The 24,982-nt window shown below is 37.9% G+C and overlaps 1 protein-coding gene across 3 annotated transcripts in view; it reads right to left on the bottom strand.

The window, feature by feature from the left end:
- Window positions 1-24,982, bottom strand: part of AP3B1 (adaptor related protein complex 3 subunit beta 1) — a 160,676-nt gene that overhangs the window by 121,881 nt on the left and 13,813 nt on the right. For all 3 annotated transcript variants that reach the window (XM_038170319.2, XM_038170320.2, XM_038170322.2), the window contains exons 3-6: window positions 20,945-21,019; window positions 16,886-16,981; window positions 15,471-15,631; window positions 11,680-11,746 (exon numbers count right to left, since the gene is read on the bottom strand). In XM_038170319.2, the coding sequence (XP_038026247.2) occupies window positions 11,680-11,746; window positions 15,471-15,631; window positions 16,886-16,981; window positions 20,945-21,019 (399 nt within the window). The remainder of the gene's footprint in view (window positions 1-11,679; window positions 11,747-15,470; window positions 15,632-16,885; window positions 16,982-20,944; window positions 21,020-24,982) is intronic.

Here is a 24,982-nt window from a genome sequence, read left to right as displayed (position 1 = left end):
CCAGGGTGTAAAATTTGATTATTTCATACAGCTAAATAAGATACATACAACACCTAAAATAATTTCCTAATTTTTGCTCTATCACAAAAACAATAGGTCGTTGCTGTTGATTTACTACACTTTCTTCTTAACAGCTTGCTGCATTAAGCTGTTCTGTCATTAAAAACTGCTGACAGTTTATGTTTATGTGTGGTTCCAAAGCTCAGCAGAATACAATGGTCAGCTCCATGCAAACCACTATCAGTCCTGAGTTACGTTCAGTTAGGCCAGATGAGCAAGGCAAAGGGAGGAAAGAGTCATATGTTAAAACATGCTTTCCTGCAAGTGATTTCATTACAATGCAAAACCATAAAGTTAAGACCAAGTTGCAGAAGACAGTGTGAAGGCTGTGAAGTTTTAGAAGAAACAGATGACACTTGAGACCACAGGCTTTTTTTGTCACTATCCCATTGACTTTATTGTGGATATTCTATACCTCCACACTACAGCATAGTAGTGTCTCTTGACAGGTTTGAAATATAAGAGGAGAAAAGGAGGCAGAGAAGAAAGGAGAGAGATGCATGCATGCATACACACACAGATTTATGACTATAAAAATAGTTGCAGACTAGTATTTAAACCATTTTTGTTCATAGGTGAAGGACGATACAGAGGGTGGTGTCTGACTGCAGTTCTGGCATGGATACATTTGCCTATTAACTGCTGCTAGTACTGTACAAGCATCATGTTGTATTTCCCTTTTGTTTAGATAATACTTTGAAAGCTGACAGAAAATAATTCATTTAACAGTAATTTTGACTTTTTAAAACTGAGCACATATTCATAGAATGGGTATCTAAAACAGATTCCTAAATTAATTTAAACCAAGCTGCTTTACTAAAAGACTGAGCATATATACATTCTCTCTCAAAAAAAAGTGAACATTCCATACTTGGTGGTTGCTGACCACCAGCCAGATCTTCAGAACTACAGACTTGTTAGTCCCTTTGGAATTCACAAGATAGAAGAAAGTTTTAAAATTTATTCTGGGGCATAGAGGTGACACAGAACTAATCTGTGTCTTCCTTCTGCAAAAGAGTGGGAGCAGGGGCAGTGAAGAGAATGCTCTGAGTCATCTCATCTGAACAGCACAGTATTTTAAAAAGTTACTGTGATCAAAACACAACTTAATACAAAGAAATAGCCAACCATATTGAAGTGCAGAAACTTTAAATAATTACTTATTTCAATTTGCGTTAGTAACTTTCTTAATTTTACAGTGAGAATGCTGACACTTGTGAACACTTGAAAATATTAACAAAAATTTGAACATAGGCTATGTATTACAAGGGGTGCACAAGATGAATAGTAATTTTATTCCTGTAGCAAGTCCCTAGTTTTACAAGGTAATACAGGAATTGCCATATACCACATGACTTAAGATCATGCCTCTCCCCCCCCGCTGCAACATTCTAACATTCTCCAAAATCAAGCTTTTCATTTGGGAGGGGGGTGGGGGATGTATAACAGTCTCAAAATGCATTGGTAACAAGGATTTATCTGAGATTTCCTAATGCTTTCTTAATACAAGACCATTTTCTACTTGATACTGTTCCCCCTATAGTACGATCCCACTATACATCTAAACATCAGATGAACAGCTAATAATGTTTGTTTATTAAATGCTCAACATTCCATAAAAATATTTAGAATTAAAACAAAATGATCCAATCAGAATATGAAACCAAAAAATATTGGTTTCCAAAAAACAGTCAGTTAATTTCCATCTTACTATGTCAATAGTAGCTTTTTGTGTAAGGAGAAAATATAAATCACTCCAACAAAACTAGCAATGAGCTCATCAAATTCAAATGCTGCTTTCCATTTATGTATTTTTTATATTAAAGCAATAAACATGGTTCATTTGTCTTCCACTGGTTGCCACATTTTTCTGTGCTGTTGCTATGAACTTCAGCCATTAGCTGTGCTCCAAGGTAAACTACATGAACCATCAACAAAAGTGACACCCAATCTATGGAGTTCATATTTTCTCCAGATTATCTATGCTAGTTGACAAGCTGGTAATGAAAAAAATCACACTAAGCAAATGGTTCCTCTAATAACAATAAATTTTCTATAAAATTATGAAGGGTACAAAACGTTTCCTTGCATCTATTTTGTCATGAATTCTAATTAACGCTGCGAAAACCTGAGAGTGCTGGGTCATCACAAGAAGTGCATCGAGGTTTGATTGATAATACAGTGCAAGTTGGCCTATGCTGCCAAGATTTCTCTCTCTTAAATTAATGGCCACCCCACCTGCCCTAATCATACAGCCCAAATGATATTCCCCTTCTTATTTCAATTTTCTGAAGGCAAGGAAACTGGAAAAGATCAGTCATTTATCTTCTAATAGTGGGATAATAGATCTATCACAATAAAACATCTGCACAAACTCAGTAATTTTTTTCCACAGAAGTGAAGCTTTTACCAACATTACATCAATAAGAAAGCAATGTCTTAGACATATAATGTTTTGTTTTTAAACCAAAACATTAACTTATTAACAGAAGCCTATTGTTGAATAGAAGAAAGCCCAGTGTTTTTTCCCCCTCATTATACCCAAAGAGACTGCTTTAGTTTAAAAGATCAAGATACTCATTGCAAAGCCATCACCAATTCCTAGGATCATTTTTTAATGTTAGAGGCCTCACTTCACACGAATCCATACTTCATCTAGTAACTACACAGTCTGTAAAAGAAACCTTACTCACACATCTGCATAAAGACTTTTTGTCCTCCAGACAGAATTCAAATTAGGTTATATCTGTTATATATAGAAGTACATTTTTGCGCCAGAATAATGAATATTAATTTTAGAAGTAACTTAATGTGATGAGAAAATTCTCATTGAAGGGTAAAATATTATTTTAAAAGAGGCTAAAAAGTTAGCCTTTGGAAAAGAGTATAAATCTTATTAGCAATAAACAGATTCCATGTAGTAAATTTATTTACTCTCAGTCTTCACCTAAAACACATCTCTACCCCATTCAGTATTTCTTCACAACGGAAGCTTCTGGGGACACATTAGGACTGCATACTTTGGAATCAATGAGCTTCTGCAAGTCTTACCAATGTGTTTTGAAATTTCTCTCCAATATTCTTCTTTTTTAGAGGAGCTCAAAGGTAGTACTGCACTCTGTATACTACCTCGTCGCAGAAAAAGTGCTGCAAGTACCAACAGCTATGAGATACTGCAAAACATATGTGGCTACATACCAACCCCATCCTCTGGATGTGGCTGAAAAACATGTTATCAGGCAGCATACACATATTTATATTTTCATACAACTATAATAAATGTTTACTGTCTTAAAGAGGCAATTATCCAACCAAAATCAGATCAAAGACAATGGAAATTGGACATTTTGGACATTTTTAAGATGCCCATCATCGCTGCAACTACTTCCTAGCTAAAGGTCTACATTCTGCCTTTACTTTTCAGATGCACCTTTAGATACACAACTTTGGAATACGTGAATTTGGACTGAAGAAAACACGTCGCAAATTCTTTTTGCCTGATTTTTTTTTTTAAATGGACATGACTCCTTCTCAATATTAACACTATTTTATTTTTTACTGCTGTAACTCAGGTATCATTAATGCATGTGTTTTTTATTGTTTGCAAAAATCAGAGCTATAAAATACACAAGCTAAAAACCCAATGCAGTTCTACAGTCCTTCACAGCATGCCAAAAGCAACTTAAGCAATAAATCCTACCTCCTAAATCCCAAACCCAGGATATCAGGCTTGTTAAGCAAATAAAATAAATAGGAAAAAAAAGTTTACTCTAAAATATTCAATTATACCTTCACACACACATACATGTATATAATATACACACCTTCACACACATATATATTATATATATCTGACACACTGTATAACTTTCTGAAAAAAATCACTAGCATAAAAAAAGCATGGTCTTATCTTCATTTCGACAAAGTCACATCAGGTGCTCAGTTATCTAGAGTCACTAGAAAAATAAAAGCAGCAGACATTCATGCTATTTTATTTGCTTATCACAGTCTGGGCCAGTTTTTCTATAAGCAACAGTAAAAACAAAAAATAGTATATAATAAAATACTTCTAAATATCTGTTTAAAAAACAGACACTGGTAAAAAATCACAGAGTTTCTGATACACTGTAATTATGCTAAACAAGTCTCTGGCTATGTGGCAGATTGACCCTTCCCCCCAGCTTGGTGTCATCTGCAAACTTACTGAGGGTGCACTCAATTCCGTCACCCAAGTCATCAATAAAGATATTAAAGACGGTGGGCCCCAACACCGACCCCTGGGAAACTCCACTGGTGACCAGCTGGATTTCACTCTATTCACCATCACTCACTTGGCCCAGCCATCCAGACAGTTTTTAACCCAGCAGAGTGTACCTGTCCAAGCCACGGGCTGCCAGTTTCTCTAAGAGAATACTGTGGGAGACCATGCAAAGGCCTTGCTGAAGTCTAGGCAGACTTCACAACAGCCTTTCCCTCATCCACCAGGCAGGTCACCTGGTCATAGGAGGAGATGAGGTTGGTCAGGCAGGGCTTGCCTTTCATGAACCCATGCTGACTGCACCTGATCCCCTAGTTGTCCCACATCTACATACATTGCTTGATTGCACTCAGGATGACCTGTTCCTTCTCCTTTCCTGGCACCAAGGTCAGGTTGACAGGCCTGTAGTTCCCCGGGTCCTCCTTATGACCCTTCTTATAGATGGGCATCACATTAGCAAGTCTCCAGTCATCTGGGACCTCTCTGGCTGACAAAGACCATGGATTGATGCTGGAAAGCAGCCCAGCAATCACATTCAGCTACTCCCTCAGATGGGATCCCTAGGGTGGATCCCATCTGGCCCTGACTTGTGACAGTCCAGCTGGAGCAGCAGGTCTCTAACTGTTTCCACCTGGACTGTGGGGGGTTTCTTCTGTTCCGCATCCCAGATTTCCAGGTCGGGTGGCTGAGTACTCCGAGGACAAGCAGTCTGACTAGTAAAGACAGATGTAAAGAAGGCATTAAGAACCCCAGCCTTTTCCTTATCCTTAGTAGCCATGTTCCCCCCTGCATCCAGCAGAGAATGGAGATTCTCCTTGGCTCTCCTCTTACCATTAATATATTTGTAAAAACACTTTTTGTTATCTTTAACCACAGCGGCCAGGTTGAGCTTGTGCTGGCATTTAGCCTTCCTGATTTTCTCTCTGCATATGCTGGCAACTTCCTTGATCTCTCCCCGAGTTGCCTGTTCATTCCAGGGTGTAAAATTTGATTATTTCATACAGCTAAATAAGATACATACAACACCTAAAATAATTTCCTAATTTTTGCTCTATCACAAAAACAATAGGTCGTTGCTGTTGATTTACTACACTTTCTTCTTAACAGCTTGCTGCATTAAGCTGTTCTGTCATTAAAAACTGCTGACAGTTTATGTTTATGTGTGGTTCCAAAGCTCAGCAGAATACAATGGTCAGCTCCATGCAAACCACTATCAGTCCTGAGTTGTGTTCAGTTAGGCCAGATGAGCTGGGGAAGAGAAGGCAAAGGGAGGAAAGAGTCATGTTATAATCCACCTGCAGCACAGCAAGTTTGCCAGGATGCAAAACTCCACACAGTAATTAGAAGGAAATCTTAATGGCTCAAGAGTGGTCTGTCCCCACATGCCCAAAGACAAACCGGTGTGGAAGAAGACCGGCCTGGCTGAAGAGAGAGTTGTGGCTTGAGCTTGGAGAAAAACGAGGGTTTATAATCTTTGGAAAAGAGGGCAGGCCACTCAGGACGACTATAAGGATGTTGTGAGGCTGTGCAGGGACAAAATTAGAAAGGACAAAGCTCATTCGGAGCTCAATCTGGCTACTGCCATTAAAGACAACAAAAAGTATTTTTACAAATACATCAACACAAAAAGGAGGACTAAGGAGAATCTCCAGCCTTTACTGGATGCAGGGGAAAACTTGATGAATGGTTCATGGAGCATGTGTCAGGGAAGCTCATACAGCAGATTATCTTGAGTGTCATCACGCAGCACTTGCAGGGCAAGCAGGGGATCAGGCCCTGTCAGCATGGGTTTATGAAAGGCAGGTCCTGCCTGACGAACCTGATCTCCTTCTATGACAAAGTGACATGCTGGGTGGATGAGGGAAAGGCTGTGGATGTGGTCTACCTTGACTTCAGCAAGGCTTTTGACACCCTTCCCCACAACATTCTCCTCAAGAAACTGGCTGCTCATAGCTTGGACTGGTGCACGCTTCGTTGGGTTAGAAACTGGCTGGATAGCCGGGCCCAAAGAGTTGTGGTGAATGGGGTCAAATCCAGCTGGAGGCCGGTCACTAGTGGCATTCCCCAGGGCTCGGTGCTGGGGCCGGTCCTCTTTAATATCTTCACCGATGATCTGGACGAGGGCATTGAGTGCACCCTCAGTAAGTTTGCAGATGACACCAAGTTAGGTGCGTGCGTTGATCTGCTCGAGGGCAGGAAGGCTCTGCAGGAGGATCTGGATAGGCTGCACCGATGGGCTGAGGTCAACTGCATGAAGTTCAACAAGGCCAAGTGTCGGGTCCTGCAGCTGGGGCACAACAACCCCAAGCTGAGCCACAGGCTGGGGGATGAGTGGTTGGAAAGCTGCCTGGCAGAGAAGGACCTGAAAGTATTGGTTGGTAGCCAGCTGAATATGAGCCAGCAGTATGCTCAGGTGGCCAAGAAGGCCAACAGCATCCTGGCTTGTATCAGAAACAGTGTGACCAGCAGGGCTAGGGAAGTGATTGTCCCCCTGTACTCGGCTCTGGTGAGGCCACACCTCGAGTACAGTGTTCAGTTTTGGGCCCCTCGCTACAAGATGGACATCGAGGTGCTTAAGGCAACAAAGCTGGTGAGGGGTCTGGAGAACAAGTCTTATGAGGAGCAGCTGAGGGAGATGGGATTGTTCAGCCTGGAGAAGAGGAGGCTCAGGGGCGACCTTATTGCTCTCTAGCGGTACCTTAAAGGAAGCTGTAGCAAGGTGGGGGTTGCTCTGTTCTCCCATGTGCCTGGCAACAGGACGAGGGGGAATGGTCTAAAGTTGCGCCAGGGGTGTTTTAGGTCGGATATTAGGAAGAACTTCTTTACTGAAAGGGTTGTGAGGTATTGGAATGGGCTGCCTAGGGAAGTGGTTCAGGCACCATCCCTGGAGGTCTTTAAAAGATGTTTAGATGTAGAGCTTAGTGATATGTTTAGATGTAGAGCTTAGTGATAATGGTTTAGTGGAGGATGTGTTGGTGTTAGGTCAGAGATTGGACTCGATGATCTTGAGGTTTCTTCCAACCTAGACAATTCTGCGATTGTGTAATTCATTTAGCCATCATATGGTAATTATGGTTAACTTGGTACTTTCTGTAGTTTAGATTAACTGAGTTTGGCTTTTAACTGAATGTTGGCGTTAAATCATTTAAAAAGCAGAATGATGTTTCATTTGTCACTAGAAATTTTAATGACTTGTTAGGGTAAGCATCTCTCTCATTTAGTGTTTTGCTTACTTCAGCTTATATTAAAACTTACTACTGATTGAGACCTACCAAATGAACACATGTTGTAGTGTCTGATAAAACAGTTTAATTTTACTGTAGTAAAATTCCTTTCTAGACAGTTTCTTGCTATTTAAAACAGTTTCTGTGCACTTGCATTGCAGGAATCCAAAGACTAGCATGAAGTAAACACATGGTTTGAGTTCCACATTACTACCCTTCAAAGTTAAAGCCAACTCACTATTAAACAGGCAATGGAAGCTGAAAAAAAGAATAAAAAGAAAAATAGCATTCATCAAGCAGATGGATTTCATATGGCTATAGTGAAATGCTGTTGTTCTACAGCTCAGCCCATTTCTAGAATTCCTGTGAAGACAAACCTGGTATTTTTCTTCATGAAAGATTTTAGAAACTTTAGTGTGCAGCCTTTGCTTATTTTTCTGTGTAGGACACTTTTTTTTTTCTTGTACATAAAGTATAGGAAATGTAGTTTTCCTTACAAAACACAAAAAGGTGTTGATTCAAATTTATATAAACATCAAAGAAGAGCTTAAATAAGGCATAGTGGCCAAGTAAGAAAGACTAAGTATCCTATGTAAGCTCGTGTAATCTACATATGAATACCTGCACATAGGGACCACCACCTGGACTGGAGTGCATCCTCAACAAATTTGCTGATGACTCTAAACTGTGAAGTGCTGTTGACTCCCTGGAGGGATGAGAAGACTTACAGAGGGATTGAGATAGATTGGAGTATTGGGCTATCATCAACAGCATTCCTATCAGTGTTTGGGAGATATTTCACAGCAACATTAGTATAACAGCCTTCTGTGCAAGTATTAAAACTCTGCTTCCTACTGCTGTTAGCCTGAGACCAATATTTGGACAATACTCTCAATAATAATCCCTGTTTTTTGTTTAGCCCTGAAGAGGTCAGACAGCTGGACTAGATCTTTGAGTGTCCCTTCCAACTGAACTATTCTATTCCATTCTATCTGTACAATGGCTGCGTCTTTTCTACTCTAAAAAGCTAGACGTAGCTTAAAATGGCAAAACTGTTTCCTGCACTGAGTGAATTGCTATGTTCTCTAACTGGAGGCAAAAGATGAGAGCTTATTCAGACCAGTTATCTGGTAACAAAACACTTATTCATTTTATGCTTTTTGTTAACAAATTTGGAGGCTTCCTGGGAACATTCAGTGGAACAGGACCAAAAACGACTACTAAAACTGGAGCTTTACTGTGCTAGATTGGTCTTCCGAAAGACAAACTATCAAGCAAGTAAACAGAGACAGATCCATTTTATAGCACAATATGCTGTGGAGCCTGGGATGAAGCATTGTATATTACAATGCAGTTTTGATTCAAAGCCCCAAAAAGAGATTTGTATTGTTCCATTTCAGAATTCTTCTTAGTCCTTCTTTAACAAGTAAAATTTCTGAAGCTGAAATGTCTCAGCCCAAAATCAGGCCTTGCTAAGGAACAGACCAATAGGAATAGAGGCAGAAAAACACTTCAGCAGGTTAACTGTATTATGTTTCCAGTGCTTTTCTGAAAAGGTCTAGAAGACCAAGATCTAGACCATCATTATTATGTTCTTGAATGTGCTGGGGTAAAAAATAGCTTAACTATAGCTATTGTTTCAGCTGCTATTCTCATACACTATGTTGCCTTCTGGGGGCAGTGGCGACCTGGTTCAGGAACGGCACGGCGGCCAACCCCAGGCCGCTCGGTCCATCGGCTCACAGACACCAATGTGGTGGATGGCAAATGGCATTTATTGTCGAGTCACATGGGCTTATATACCCGAGGCCCATAGCGTCACTTCTGCTTGCTTACATCACAGGCCACACGCTACTGTCCATCAAGGGAGGGGCTCCACCTTTCCGTACAGCACGACATCTTCCGGCCGCCAGACCCTAACTACCCACAACACTATGTCCATTATTCATTGCCACAAAGGCATCAGAATAATGGCATATACTACGCAATGAGAATTAACTTCCTCTGTAAGCATCTCCAAGTGCCACAATTAACTCACCGGGAAAAAGAAGATCCTAACCAACCCTGTATTTTTTTCCTCTAACGTTTTGAAAATATAAATGCATAAAGGACTACTTGTTGGATAACTTGCCTTCTACCTTAAGGAATAAGGACTAGGGAACAGAGTGAAAATTCAAGGATTTCATTTTCCTGCCATGAGCAATAAAAAGAAACAAAGATGGCTCCTCTGTCCTTTATGCCTCCACAGGTATAAAGAATCTAATCTCACATTCACAGATTGCATGCACACCAAGAGCATGAACCACAAAAACAAAATACACGAAGAACCACTGGGGGGGCAACTCCACAGAAGCACAAAGGCCTCTGACAAACGAGTACAGGTCAAGTGCGAATGCAGTCAGGAGAACTAACTAACTGATTTACTGTCTGCTGAGCCATTAAGCTCTGACACTTTCCTTCAGCAACCCTTCAGTGGAAGTTGTGAGATGCCTATTAGAGATTGACACCATTTACGTCCTGGACATCTGGACTGTACTAGAATAACAGACAATATATTCCCGTACATTTCATTAGTAATAGATGAAAATGTTAGATGTAAATAGTAAAATTAAAGTTAAAACAAAGAACAGCAAGCAAGCGGCTAATAGTAGCTGAAGCAACACACTCTCTGGTACCTAGGAATACTTGCCTTTAGTCAAAAAATGACATTTGCTACATTACTCATTTGAGCAAAAATAAGAGAAATGTTTTATTTTACGTCTCTATCTTATATTTGAAGTTCATCTTCTGACTCATCGCTCAATTACCTGACTTAAACTTGTGAAAATTTATTGTAGCGGTTACAGAAAGAAGTATTAGAAATGTGGACACCTGACCTCACAATATGAGACATCTAGGAGTTCATATAGAAGACTTATACATGTATGTATTATAGGGCAGGCAAAATATAAAAGGGGTGTTAAATCTACAGAAATTATAACAGGACACCAGTTTTACTTAACAGGTGAGAAGAGGAAATATTTGCAAGAACAACTAGTGTTCATCAAATATTATTGTGTAACAGCTGCACACACTACAAGGCAGATGAACTTCAACAGGTATACTATGCATTACACAGAATCAATGTATTTTTAAAATATCACAAGCAAATAGAAATGATCTAGCTAACATCTCAATGAAGAAGTGTTTATACAGAGACACTTATATGCTTATCTGTGTCATTACCTAACTTTCATTTTCAAAATCAAGTTTAAAAAAGCATACACAAAAACACACTAACCAAACAGGTGAAGAATACCTATGATGCAAGCAAAATTACCTGTCTTACAGGTGGAGATAATCACTATTAAATACACAGTATCCTGCATATACGTACAATGATGCTTATATTTTGAAGCATATTGTTGTGGTTTAACCCAGCAGGCAGCTAAGTACCGCACAGATGTTCAATCACTTCCCCCTGCCCAACAGTGGGATGGGGGAGAGAATCAAAAAAAGTAGAAACTCACAGGCTGAGATAACAACAGCTTAAAAGGACAGAAAGCAAAGGAAAATAATAATAATGATAATAGGAGAATATACAAAGCAACTGATGCACAATGAAATTCATCACAATCCGCTGACTGATGCCCACACAGGCCTTGAGAAGCAGAATCCCCACTCCAGCCAAACCCCCAATTTGGCTGAACATGATTCCACATAGTATGGGATATCCCTTGGTCAGACTGGATCAGCTGTCTTGGCTGTGTTCCCCTCTCAGTTCCTTGTGTACCCCCAGCAAGGGCTGGCAGGCCAGCACGAGAAGCTGAAAAGTCCTTGAGTTGGTGTAAGCTCTGCTCAGCAACAGCTAAAGTATTGGTGTGTTGTTAACACTTTTCTCATTCAAAATCCAGAACACCATACCAGCTATGAAGAAAATCAACCCTATCCCACCCAAAACCAGGATACATAAAAACACATTAAGACTTAAAGAAGTAGAAACCACGGGCTATCTTTCAACAGTATGTAATACAATTCTTTAAATACATATATTTTAAATTAAGTGTATATATATATATATACATATACACACACACACACTTAAATGGAGGGAGAGAGGGAGGGAGTATTTATGTAATAGCAACATTTGGCTCTTACCGTACTTCTATCCTTCAAAAGCTTTTCTATCACTTCAATTAACATTTCCTTTTGCTCTGGATCAAGACTAGAAGGAAAAATGAAAACTTTTTACATATTTGGTCAGAGATATCAAAATTTTTTAAAGTTTAGGTTTGTTGTCCTCAGACACAAGGAACCAGAAGTGTTAAAGAAACTACTTCCAGAAAAATCAAGTATTCCAAAGACATGATTTTAAAATACCTTGACTGAGAGGAGTTCAGTATGGAATATAAATAGAATTGAAGAAATATAAAGATTACAGAACACATCTAGGTAGTATAACAAAGATAACAATCTTAATTATATTAAGAAATATTAAGAGAGACCAACACATTAGGGAGAACTTGACAGCTTCAAATGTTAAATCACAACGACATCGGTGCTTCTGCAGAAGGGACCATAAGCATGAAAGAATTCGGTAGTAAATGAACATCATGCCAAGCAGAATGATACCTTTACTACATGATTAATAACATAAAGCTTCAAGCAAGACACTTTGTTAACTTGATCAATTTTAGTCAGAAGTGTGGGAATTCAAGAAGTTTTAGAATTGTAGTCAAGGGTATATGTACCAAGCTGGTGTGTAATATAAAGAAAAATAGGCTGCTTCAAGTCCTATATAGTAAAGCTGGAGGTAAAACAGCAGTAACAACAATAAAAAAAAGGCTTTTTATTAACCTTTTGCATATTCAGCAAGCAGAGAAAAGTTTGCTAGACACATCATTCATTGCCAGACTTGCTTCCTAACAGCTGGTAGGCAAGTACTAACTTTTCTTTCCAGTTTCTTCTTCATCATGGATCCATACAACATGGAAGAACTCAAAGCCAAGACAGAAGACACTACAAAGACACAGTAGACTCAAAGAGCCATATGGACATAGAGTTCTGTAACTTTGAGAACTCATTTCAATATGGATGCAATCACAATTAAGTAAGGAAGCGTTTGGTCATCATTGTACACTTCAGTTTCAACTCTGACTGATGAATTGCCCTAAAGCACAGTACATCCTTTACAGTACAGAATCACAAATGAGTATCTAGCTGCATACTAGTTCACTACAGCTGTAATATCTAGCAATACCAGAGCATGCTAAATGGAGAACTAAACTTTGTTAGAAGCCCCTATGGTCAGCATATGTAAAACAACAGCATTGTTCTATCCCTGTTTTTACAGCCACCTTGTGTTGCAAGTTCTATTTTTGTTTAAACAAACAAACAAACAAATAAAATTAATGGATCTTAGGCCAAGGTCCAAAACCTTCAGATGAAAAGCCCACTCTTTCTAATAGGCCTTATTTCAAATCTTTAAAGTTGGCACGAGGAAGAGGGAGGTGAATAGTTTAGTAATAAGACGTTTTGAAAAAAACAATTTTGTACATCATCAAGACAATTTCTAAGAAGGGTTTTGATGATGGAATTCCCATTTCTCTACCTCCTCTCTCTGAAGTTTTAGATAAGGAAAAGAAAAGGCTAAAGAGCTCAGAGTGATGTGTTCCCATTATGGCATCTATTAGTAATAGCACGGTATGTCTTAATACTAGCGATGGAACTTTTAAGAAGTCCTTTTCCAAATCTTGCTGTGAGTAACTTCAAGTACACAGTTTTCTATTGACAGGCAGAAGACACCAATAGCTTTGAAGTGCACTTTAAATAAGCAAGAGGTCTGACATTTTCAATGATAAAATTACTCCAATGTAGCTAGCAATGTTGATCGCTTTGGGTACAAATGTTGCTGTTCATACTATGCCTGAAATCTCCTCTGTTTGGATATGTGAGGCTCCTGCTGCTAAGATTGATTGAACCACTAATGAAGAAGCTCTTCTAGGTCAGGCATACATCCAAACACCATGATACTAAATGCAAGGAAGATTGGAGTATCGAGCCTGCATCCAGAAGTCTGTAACACTAAGTGAGCTACAGAAGAGATTGAGAAGTTATGGAAACCAAAAAGTAAATGAAGCATACAGGCACTATTAGAATAAACTGCTAGCGCTTCTTGCTTAAATGCTCTCAGAAGATGGAGTACTTAGATGTAGGACAGTACATAAACTGTTGACTGATCTTCAAAGCAAAAATCTATGCCCTGCAAAATTCTGATTCTGACCAACTTCAGAGTCTTCTGAAATGACTTGCTTATAAAAAAAAAAAAAAAAAAACAGGCCAAAAGACAGCCTTGACACCAGGGAATGATCTACACTACTGAACAATGGAGGTACCAGTCATGATCCCTCTTGATACATCTGCTGACACTGCCAGTGAAAGACCCTTATTTGAAGGCAAACCAACTCTATCTGCCTACAGAGAAATTAATTTGATGGTCTCTTCACCAGTTCTGAGAATTGCTCCTTCTTCACATAATCCAGAAAATTATACTCTCTCCCTTTGTTCTGTGGTAAACCAGGCCTATGAGCTCTGACAAATGTACTAGTGTATTTTTAAAACGTGATGGTAAAGTTGGCATGCTTTCTATAAACAGCTCTCAAATCCTTCTACCACAGACAAAATTGCTATTTACTACTCTATTCACAAGTGACAATAAAGTTTACTGTAGTCCAGGTAGGGTGGACTGTACAGCTACAGCAGTTTGAAACCTCACATCATGATGCCTAGGACATTTATGTGAAGTAAAAACTTCTGTGAAGGCCTTCTACAGGCCCTCTAAATCATTAAAGGTACTTTTAGGGAATATTATTTTCATTTGCAAATGAAAGCAGGCAGGGATTAATTACTGTGATATGCATGTCCATTTTACTACCAGTCAGGAAGTCACGGAACCTAGAAGAGAGTGAAGCCAGTTTTTTCAAATCGTGCTGCAAGGGATAAGCTTTTTATGGTATTTGCAAGAATGATTTCAAGATCTTGCTGAATAAGACCGTACCCACCTCTTTTTAAGAGCTCTTCCATAAGAATTTCAGAAGAGGGAAGAGGAAGATTTGGAAGAGGTGGATATGCACAGATAAAAATTCTACTAGGTAGTATTAATTCGTCATCTACACTACAAACTACAGTGAATCCTTTTAAGATGAAAGATAGGGATGCTAAACAGAAATCTTAGATTCTGAGAAGACACATCAAAATATCTACTTAAAATGATGACAGTAACTGGCATATTAGAAAGCAAAAGATGTGTGTACCCATTTCTTTCTAAATCTTTTCATACTTACCCTGTTATTCTAGCGAGCATAAATACAGTTCAGGGGTGCATTATTGTATCAAGGTTTAACCAATTCAACAAATGACGTTTTTCATTTCTGAAACTTACAATACATCTGAGTTTGCTATACATGTATCAAAGCACTACAGTTATTAACCAACACACCTTGATCTTAAAAGAGTATTACAAGAATATGCCATGGAAAACAAGGAAGGAAAGAAAACAATGTAATGCTTAGCCCATGGTAAAAAAAAAAAAAAAAAACAAATTCAAAAAGAACAGAATTGTATTTTCAAATTTTTATGAAGATATTTTAAACAGATAGCAATTAAGAAAATTATCACAGTATGCAGTCTTTCAAAAGAGCAGCAGACAGTAATTATGCTGTTGGCCAACAGTTAAAATCAAGAATCCGGAAATGTTTGCTGTAGTAACTTGGGAAAAAATCCAAAGGTGCCTGAACTCCAGTCAAATCAGTTGAGTGACTGAATGTCTATGTACATTTTGTACTTTTTAATAAACACGTCTGAGGCACACACAACCCCCACAATAGTCTTACTAAAGAGTCCATAATGATCTTTAAAATCATGTTTCAGTATTTTTCAGAATGACTCACCTGTACAGTTTTTGGATTGCATGGGCTGCATTCTTCCTCACATAAGGTGATAAATCAGAAGAGGCTTCCTTAATAGCAAGCATCATAATAGGAACAATAATTGGCACACGGATACTAGAGAGAACTCTCAAAGCACTTGCACGGATTAGCTGATTAGGATCCTAAAAAAATGGCAGAGAAGGGAAGAAATAAAATAAGACAGTGCAGAAAGACATCATCAAATCCTCTGAGGCATTTATACTAGTGAGGGCACATTAATCCACCTATATCTAGTAGATCAATCAGACTTGCAATTTAAGGACAAACTAATAAGTAAATGTGCTAAACTTCATGCAGTAAGTTTTCAACAACAATAATAACAAGAGACAGAAAACATTAATATAGTAAACACCTAGAAATCTGGCAAAGGAAAACTGTAATTCATTTTTCATAAACCAATGTTTTATTTAATGATCAGTGATCTGAAACTGCAATCCAAGTGGAATAGAGGTATTCTCAAAAAATTAACTAGATTAGTTTTATTATTAAATATAAAAATTAGCAAACTAAAATGTGGTTCTTAGTTGTAACAATCCCACTCAAGTTCTTCCTAACTGCATATCCGCTTCTGTTCTTTACTGCAAGATATAATCTGAAGCCAGTAATGAAATCCATTTCTTTTTTAAGAATGTGAAATTTTAAAGCCTGTATTATCTGTATTTTGAAGAACAGTTATGTAAATCTAGTCCATTCACCATGGGCTTTGCATGCATCAAGAATAGCTGTGTAAGACGAGTATGGGGAATAAATACAACAAAAAATCAACCTCCTCTTATAAGATCTAGCCAAATTTAAGGGCAGAGACTTAAAAGACCTTTCTAAATCTCTAGAGTCACACTTCAAAGGCAATCTATTTTTTTTGCTCTCAAATCCCATACCACATTTTAATATGAATCAGAAATAAAACTCTACCGAAGGCTGCATTTTCAGCACTTTTTATTAGAAGTAGCACATGCAAGACATTGAGTATTGTTATTAAAGTACTGCTGTCTTCCTTATGTTCCGCTTTTCTATTGCACATAAACATCTTTTACACAGAAACAGGCAGATCACAGAAAAATAAGGTCTTCTTTCTACACGCATAATTTACCTAGAAAAGAACAAAGTCATTCCGGAAGTTAAACGTTGTGCATGTGTACTCAGCACCACTCAGCTACGTTTCTTTAGTAAGGTAATTTTAACTTCATGAAGGCTTAGCTGCTTCATACTTGATGAGGTTTGAGGCAGCACAAAAAACTCTGTCAACGACATATCTGCATCAGGTAAAGTAGTTTCAAGTTATGCTTTAGTTTACCTGACTACACTTAAAACTGTCTTCCTGTTTTTGTGATGCCTGCTCAGAATTCTGTATGAAATGTTGTTTAAGAGTCACTCACTTTTAAAGCACGCTGGAAAGTACTGATGGACAACAAAGCTAGATCTTGCTGCTCTTCTGCATAACGCATCAGATAAACATATACCAGCTTTTTTATCTGAAAACAAAACCACAAAGAACATTGTTACAAGAAAGTTTTGGAACCCTGTAAAACAAAAAATAGAAACAACATTTTATTCTTGACTTTTATTTTGTTGTTTTATTCTTGAGCTCTTCTTAAAGGAAGAGTTAATACATCACTAGAATACTCACATTTCTCAAATGCCTTATGACTTACTGTAATTCCTTTAACAGCAATTCCCCAAGGTGCTACAATATTACCTAATTAGTGATACAGTCAGATCAAGATTAACAATACAAAGTATCACATTATATTATCATCCAGTAAATAAAGACTTCAATAACATAAGAAGCTGTCATGTGGCAACTGACCACATGAGCATTCCTAATACATTCTCATGAGAAAAAAGAAAAAAAGAGTGAAACCCTTGGCAATTGCAACCCCATTACAAAGTTTAAACAACCCCATTTTACCCTGAAACTCAAAGTCAATTACTTTTAACACATTTGAAAGAGAATATAAGTTCCAGCTGAAGTATGGTAACTTACACTATTTAACTTGGATTAAAAGAACTCTTCTGACTATGTCTTGGACAAAAGCAAAGGGTATTAGATCCGCCTTTGCCCGGCTTGAAGCATTCAAAAGATGTAGCTAATATAAGCATATTACAAAGGATGCAATGTTCAAAGATTAAGAAAACCTCAATATGAGTTTGGAGGAGGAGGGTATTCAATTTAGTTCACTTTACCCCCTCATAGCCACTATATGTCAAGGAAGCAGGGAAAATATTTTTTACATTGGAGTTGTAAACTGACTATTGGAGCTTATAATGGAAAACTCTGAAAGACCCTCAACTACAGCTGTGCTATAATTACCATCACTATCAGAAGATGTATCTTTGTGCCAGTTCTGGCAAAAAGCATAATATTAAATCACAGAAGGTTACACCACACTAAATTATTTGTTGTTCAGCTCCAGACAAGCAGCAATCAACATTGACCACAAGAGGCCTATGCACTGAATGACTGCAGGTGTGCAAAGAAAGCCTCCTTTCCCTGAAACCACTCTGTGACTAGAAATGGAAGCCCTTAGAGCTTCGTGACTACACTGTTCTTTTATCATTTACTTTCATTCAATGTTAAAATGCTCCTTTCTATAAAACTAATCATAACAGGGGCACATTAGGCTTGAGGAACACAGGCAGATTTGTTTAATTAGTTTATCAATATAAGCACATAAAACTCCATGAGGTATTGACCAAGACCTATTTTTGTTCTATACCACCAATTGTTTATTAGGTCACATTTTGCATCCTTACCATTCCTGACATGATGCACATAATCAAGTTGAGGTCAGTGTGTACTTAAAAATAAAAAAATCACAAGGCACTTATGTAAACAATAAGATGCCCTTTGCTTTTCTTAAGGCAAATGAACATGTTTTATTGCTTCTTCACCACCATTTCCCTGTACCAGAGTATTCAGCATAAATTGAAAATTAAAAAAGAAACAGTAGCCTTTTCTGGTCAGGAAAGTCACTCAGAAAAACTGATGTATTTTATGCTGCTGCACTGTAGCAATTAGTAGAGACAGACTTCCATTAGAATTAAAGATGGGGGGAAATTTGGCAAAATGATTTCAGAAAACAGTATAGGAATCAATGCACTAATAATCTGACTTAGCCCATTCCAAGTCATCTCTAGTAACTTCAGAAGCATCCTAAAAACTGAATCATGATACAAGTTACTCAAAACCTTGAATTGGTTAGCTCCAAGTGTAGTTACACTGGGACCTAAATTTGTTATCTAACTTCATAAAGAAAATAGTTAACTGTTTTTTCTGAATGTCCTGATCTCTTTCAACAGTCTCCTCCTCCCAAATGAATGCTAGCACTGAATTGTAGAAAAAATAACTGTAACCACTGCACAGAGGAAGATGTGAATTCATGTAACTGTCTCTTTGTTTTAAAATATAACAGAAGAACCATAAAATACTAACAGAGAAACATTTCCAGTAATTAATGTTAGGTTATGTTATAAAACAATCTTCCCACACACAAAGGAGCAAAGAGAGACAACAGGGTGGGGGGAAGCAAGTAATACCCTGCCTTAGCTACTCTCTGTGACAGGTCCATGTCAGGAGCCACCAACACCACATCTCCACAAACCCACAGGTGCACAGAGGCACAGCAGCAGGAGGGAACCCAAATTTAGGACTCAAAGGAAGGGACACCCTGTTGGGCCCCTCCCAGGATGTTCTCAGCCCCAGTGTCTCAGTGTGAAAGCCATCAAGAGTTAACACCAGAGAACATCTCAGGCTGAAAGTCTTTGCTACTTAAGGGTACGGGACCCAATATAGGGTGCAATGTATTTTAAGACTGCATAGGACTTATGGGATGCTTTGGGGAGGAACCAAAGGCATGGAGAGGGAAGGACCTATGTAATTTGGAATCAGCAGAGAAAAATGAGAGACAAGCAGATAAAGAGACTCAGTAACATTTAAACAGTTTTCTGGTTGGCAGCCTTGATCTTTCTAATGCAATTGATACTTTAGACTTCCTTGAGCCACATGGAAAGCCTGTGGATTGAAACACATCATCAATAAAGCTAATCAACTTTTTTTTTCATTCCTGGAATGTTTTATTTATTTTTTTTTTAATACAATCCTAGTCCAAGATAGGACCTTTTTGTGCTTTCCTATAAGGGGAGAAAAAAGAGAAGCAAGCTACACTGTGCATTGAACACCTGATACTGGGGCAAAGCCAGACAAATATGCTGCTACAATACAATGGATGGTAAATAGGCAGAAAGAAAGCTTTTAGTTCTGCTTTTGTTTTTATTTATATAAGTCTTGAAAACACCTATTAAATCTCCTTACAATTAATCAAAAATCACACAATTTAGTGTAAGTTGAATAAACTCAAAGATCTTGTCTCAAGAAATTAACTCCCACAACAGATGATTTTCACCCAGCTTCTTCTCCAGCTGCTCCCTAGAAAGTTTAATCTTTCTAGTCTGCCCCTTTTTCCATACAATTCTTCTCATAATTCTTCATACAGAATTAATGATTAAAGACATAGACCTAAAGTGCTTTAGAGTCTACATGTCTTGTAAAGCATACTGTAAGCAACCCAAACCTTTGGGATTACATTGAATATTAGTAATAATTTCTTTACTCAAGATTTTCCTATTCCTCCTTCCCTTCTTTCCCCCAGTACTCATGTTTTTTCAAAAGATTCTAACATTTGAGAGCATCTGTTTGTAATCTTCTGGGATCACAGGCATTCACATTAATAAGTAATGCATTAGAAGAACTCTTCTAAACTTAGTTATCAAAGGCACCACCATTTAAGTGTTGTGGACAAACACATTTTAAATACACTTTATTAGCAACATCACATTTTGTCTGATCACAAATTCCTACAGAGGCTTGTTTAATTGAGTTAAAGTGATTTTGCTTTGCAATGCAAATAATGAAACACTCCATTTTTTACAAATATACTACAGGAATAGCACAGTGAAAACTTTTTTAATCTAACCTCCTTTGTTTTTTTTTTAATATTGCCTCTCAGATTTTATCTGCAATAGATATTTTCAAATAATATGCAGCACAATCCCCCAGCCAAACTTTGCAAGTTCCACCACAATTCAAACAAAATACAGTAACTTTTCTTGTCAGGTAATTGAAACCACATGATTCCATGAGCTTCTGATCAGTCTTCTTTAAAGCATTAAACATTTAAACACATAACAGTCAAAAACACACCCCCTTGTGGTTTTGACTTTTTAATAATGCCAATAGTATTATCCCCTCCCCCCAGCTGAATCACAGTGGGTTTCCTTTATTTACATTATTTTTTTCTTCCAATGACAGCATCAAAGAAAAATTCTCGTAAAAAGTGCTTGTGAAAAATTAGTTTATACTGAATTCAGACATAAGCAGCTAAAATTTTCATAAACAGATCCTATATAAGAGTATTTTTACTATGCTGTAGGAATACCTCAATATTTTTACTGGCAACATTCTTCACAACAGCAGGAAAGAGCTCAGAAGCATTTTTTCCCTTCGCAATCATCTGGAAAAAAAGTAATATCATTTATTACTGTTTTGATTTTTGCTTTTTTGTCCTTTTTTAAAAAAAAATAAAAAAGGAAAGAGACATTTATTCCAGATCAATATTTCTCTGATTTTTCTGTTAACTACTAGACACTGCAGGATGCCACCCATACAAAGAAACCACCAAATTCAGGCTGGTAATGACTGCAGGGGAGCAGTGGTGGAATCAACACATTAGACTTTACCATACCAGACTTCAAACCAATTTTAATGCTTTAGAAATTAAAGTTAATGCTTTCAAAACAAAATCTTGCTCATTTGAAAAGCCTTACTCAATGTCACTTTGGGAGCTGCTATCAAAAGCAGCTATCAAAAAAAAAAACAAACAGATAGATCAGGAGAAACTGCATAAGATTAAATCCTGTTTCCACTTCCAGAAATCATTTTGGTGTGCAACAGCAACAAAGAGAAAAAGGAAAATCAGATAGACATCACACTTGAAAAAAACAAAGTAGGGTTGATTTCCATAAGAAGTTAAACATAAAAGGCCTTAAAGTGTTAATGGAGAACAAAAAGAACAAATTAAAAGCATGACCAGTCAACCTATTAGTGTGTGTTTGTTTTTAAAGAAAGTTTTTATATTTTATCTCAGAGAAGTCTGAAACTAGGGCACATAGTCAACAACAAAATTGTATACTGAGTAAAGCGCACCAGTAACAAAAACCCAGTTCAGCTACATCCCTTACATGAACACATAAAGAAAAAGTTTTTATAAAAAGAAGTACATCAAAAGGAATATAGTACTTCAACAAACACTTCAGCTGCACAGCTCTCTCATCTCTTAGATCTAATTCCAGCAGAATGCCTGCCAATAATTCATATCCATGTTGCAAACCCTAGATATTTCACAGATATATTACACAGCTTCAAGTTAAGGTGCCACTGCAGACAGACTCACTCAGAACAGTGTCATCAGCTACAGAGGAGCCAGGATACAGTCAGCCATCAAGCAAATGGGAAAGAACAAGAGTTCACCAAGACAATCAAGCATGCATGGATTCAACACAGGAATGTATTTTGCAATGGAGTTGTTGCTCTTTGTAACTGTCTCACATCTCCACCATTGCTTAACATTATACAGCGGATAAAACCTACTCTTAACTCACAGGTCTGTTTGTCTCATAGGTAGAACAAACACATTAAGAGCATGAAGAACTAGTATCTTGTGCAACAAAACCAAAAGTGAAACCAGGCAATACCTTGACAGACTTAATGCTTGGAGAAGAAAGGTGAAACAAGAAAGAACGTGTCTAAAGTTCAAGCTATTGCTGAGTGGAGCCTTTTGAAAGGGTTTAAGAGCAGCTTTGCCTCACATTTCATTTTAACCAACTTAGTATCTTAAACTATCTTTTGCAGCTGGATTTAAGCACAGGAAGTGACTCAAACTAAGAATTAAGCAAACTGCAAACATTTCAAGGGTTTTAAAATAAGAATCTAAATTAAGCACTATTGTCAGGACTGGGGGACAGCCTTGTAATAAGAATCAAATTCAGGATGACCGGAGTCGAGCAGAACTCATTAACAATATGCGATGTGCTATTCTGTGGAACTTCTGCACAATGATCTTCACATCTTGATGCAGCAAAGTTATGCTATTCAGAAATGCAGGTAATTCTCAAAGATCTCCCTGATAGGCTACAACCCTACACATTACTTCCATTATTTAACCGACCTACTATAATATCTCCAATGTAGCATGCAAATTTGTATTTAGATTATTTTCAAAGAGTATACTTTCACTCACTAAGTCATAATTAGCATAATGTCATTAGCATTAGTCATGATTAGCATAAACATTCCCTACCCCAGGGAGCACTAAACTTAAAAAACCTATAGGTTTTTCCAAGACCAAGGTCTATCACATCATTTTTGTTGCTATGCCGAGACGTTCTCCAGTTGTGTTATCTTCTATACTTGAAGTTCCTGCACAAAGAGAAATTTTCATTCTAGAGGAAGCTTTACACGTGCCGACAAGTCTGCATAAACTTCATAGAATCATAGAATCATAGAATATCCTGAGTTGGAAGGGACCCTTAAGGATCATCAAGTCCAACTCTTGACACCGCACAGGTCTACCCAAAAGTTCAGACCATGTGACTAAGTGCACAGTCCAATCTCTTCTTAAATTCAGTCAGGCTCGGTGCAGTGACCACTTCCCTGGGGAGCCTGTTCCAGTGTGCAACCACTCTCTCTGTGAAGAACTTCCTCCTGATGTCAAGCCTAAACTTCCCCTGCTTCAGCTTAACCCCGTTCCCGCGGGTCCTGTCACTGGTGTTAATGGAGAAAAGGTCTCCTGCCTCTCGACACCCCCTTACGAGGTAGTTGTAGACTTATGTCCCTACAAAATATGCCCTACTGAGCATAAGAGGGTGTGATAAACTGTTTTGTTTTTTGAAGTGAGACACAAAATGTATGAATTTCTCCATGGGAAATCAGGCACACAAGTTTGTTTCTGCATTTATGCTTTAAAAAAATTGAGGAAAAAATTTCCACTGGAGGACAGATCTGTTTTATTGTAAAGAATTTCTGTCCCAGAAGAGAATTTGCCACCCACGTTAAGAGGAAGAAACAGCAAAAGTAACCATAAGAAACGTTCTCCTGGTACTTTTCCACCACATCTATATGTACCAATAAAAATTCAGCCTCTTGAAAAGAGGCAGGAAAGCTATCTGTCTACTAAAAGATCAAGAAAGCTATCAATTTGTAAAGCTTTCTCCTTTATCTAAAATTAGTAAAGGAAAAAAAAAAAAAAACAAAACACTGTTCCTGTGAGACACGTTAAACAATACTCTGACAAGTTCCTTTTTCCTCTAGTAATAAGGCTAGAGGAAGCCTCTTATCTCTGGAAAACACGCCTCGTGGTGGAGAGCTTGCTAAAAGTAAGCAAACAACTGCTAATGCAAAGGTGTCTTTCCACCCAGCAAGACCATTTTCATCACAGCTACAGGCTTTTTGCTGATCGCACAAGGTCCCAGACCTGGCCTGTAAAGATCATTGTTTTGACTTGTCATCTGGTACCAACGTCTGGTTCACATATCTGTTATGAGGCACAGTTTAAGCACAGGTTAACACCTTGAAAATGTGGAACAAACTGAAAAGAGAGGATCCAGTAATACAAACAATTCACTGACAGTCAAGTAAAGGCCAACCTCAGGCCTGTTTTTGCTATAAGACAAGACAAGCAGCAGCAGATAAAGAAGGAAGAGATGTCCAAGAAACAAGAGCTCCACCAGCACTGCTTACAGGAACAGGTGCTAAGGACAGAGAACTGTCTATAATCGAAGGACAAAATCTCTAACTGAGGTGGGGGAACACGAAAGCATGTTCAATTCAGTTCTGTCTTCCATTGCTGTAGGGCTTTTGAGCCTGATCACCCTAGTCTAAAACTATCAAGAATACCAGCAATCAGCGATAACCACACATCACCAGCTCCATGGTATTATACACTTACTGGTTGCTGGAAAGTAACCTAAGTGGACACTGTACAGATTTCCACAGCACATTCCCCTAATACTTTTAAGAAGAAATAACGGGCCTTTATCAACCTAATGATGCTTATCTTACAGGATTTAAACACATGATGATGTTAAACATCATTTAATCAACTCTACAGGTAAACAGTTCACTCAAAATACTTAAATATATCTGTAACCAGCTCAATTAAAAAAAAAAAGGCTAATATCATCTAAAAGTAAAAACAAATGACTTTTTTTTTTTTACATACACGCTAGCAGATTTCTGTTGCTTTCTGACTGATAAATTAAGACAGCAATTGAATCTTCTCTGAAGGAATCATTTCATATTAACATTTCACCTCCCTACTGAAAGGGGTTTCTTACAAGTGGATTGGCAATGTTACACAAAAAAATTTAAATAGTACAATCGCATATATTTTCATATAGAAAACAGCAAACTAAGGACT

The sequence above is a fragment of the Anas platyrhynchos genome, chromosome Z, assembly GCF_047663525.1.
Source record: "Anas platyrhynchos isolate ZD024472 breed Pekin duck chromosome Z, IASCAAS_PekinDuck_T2T, whole genome shotgun sequence".
Classification (NCBI taxonomy): Eukaryota; Metazoa; Chordata; class Aves; order Anseriformes; family Anatidae; genus Anas; species Anas platyrhynchos.
This window is presented reverse-complemented; position numbering and strand designations above follow the sequence as displayed.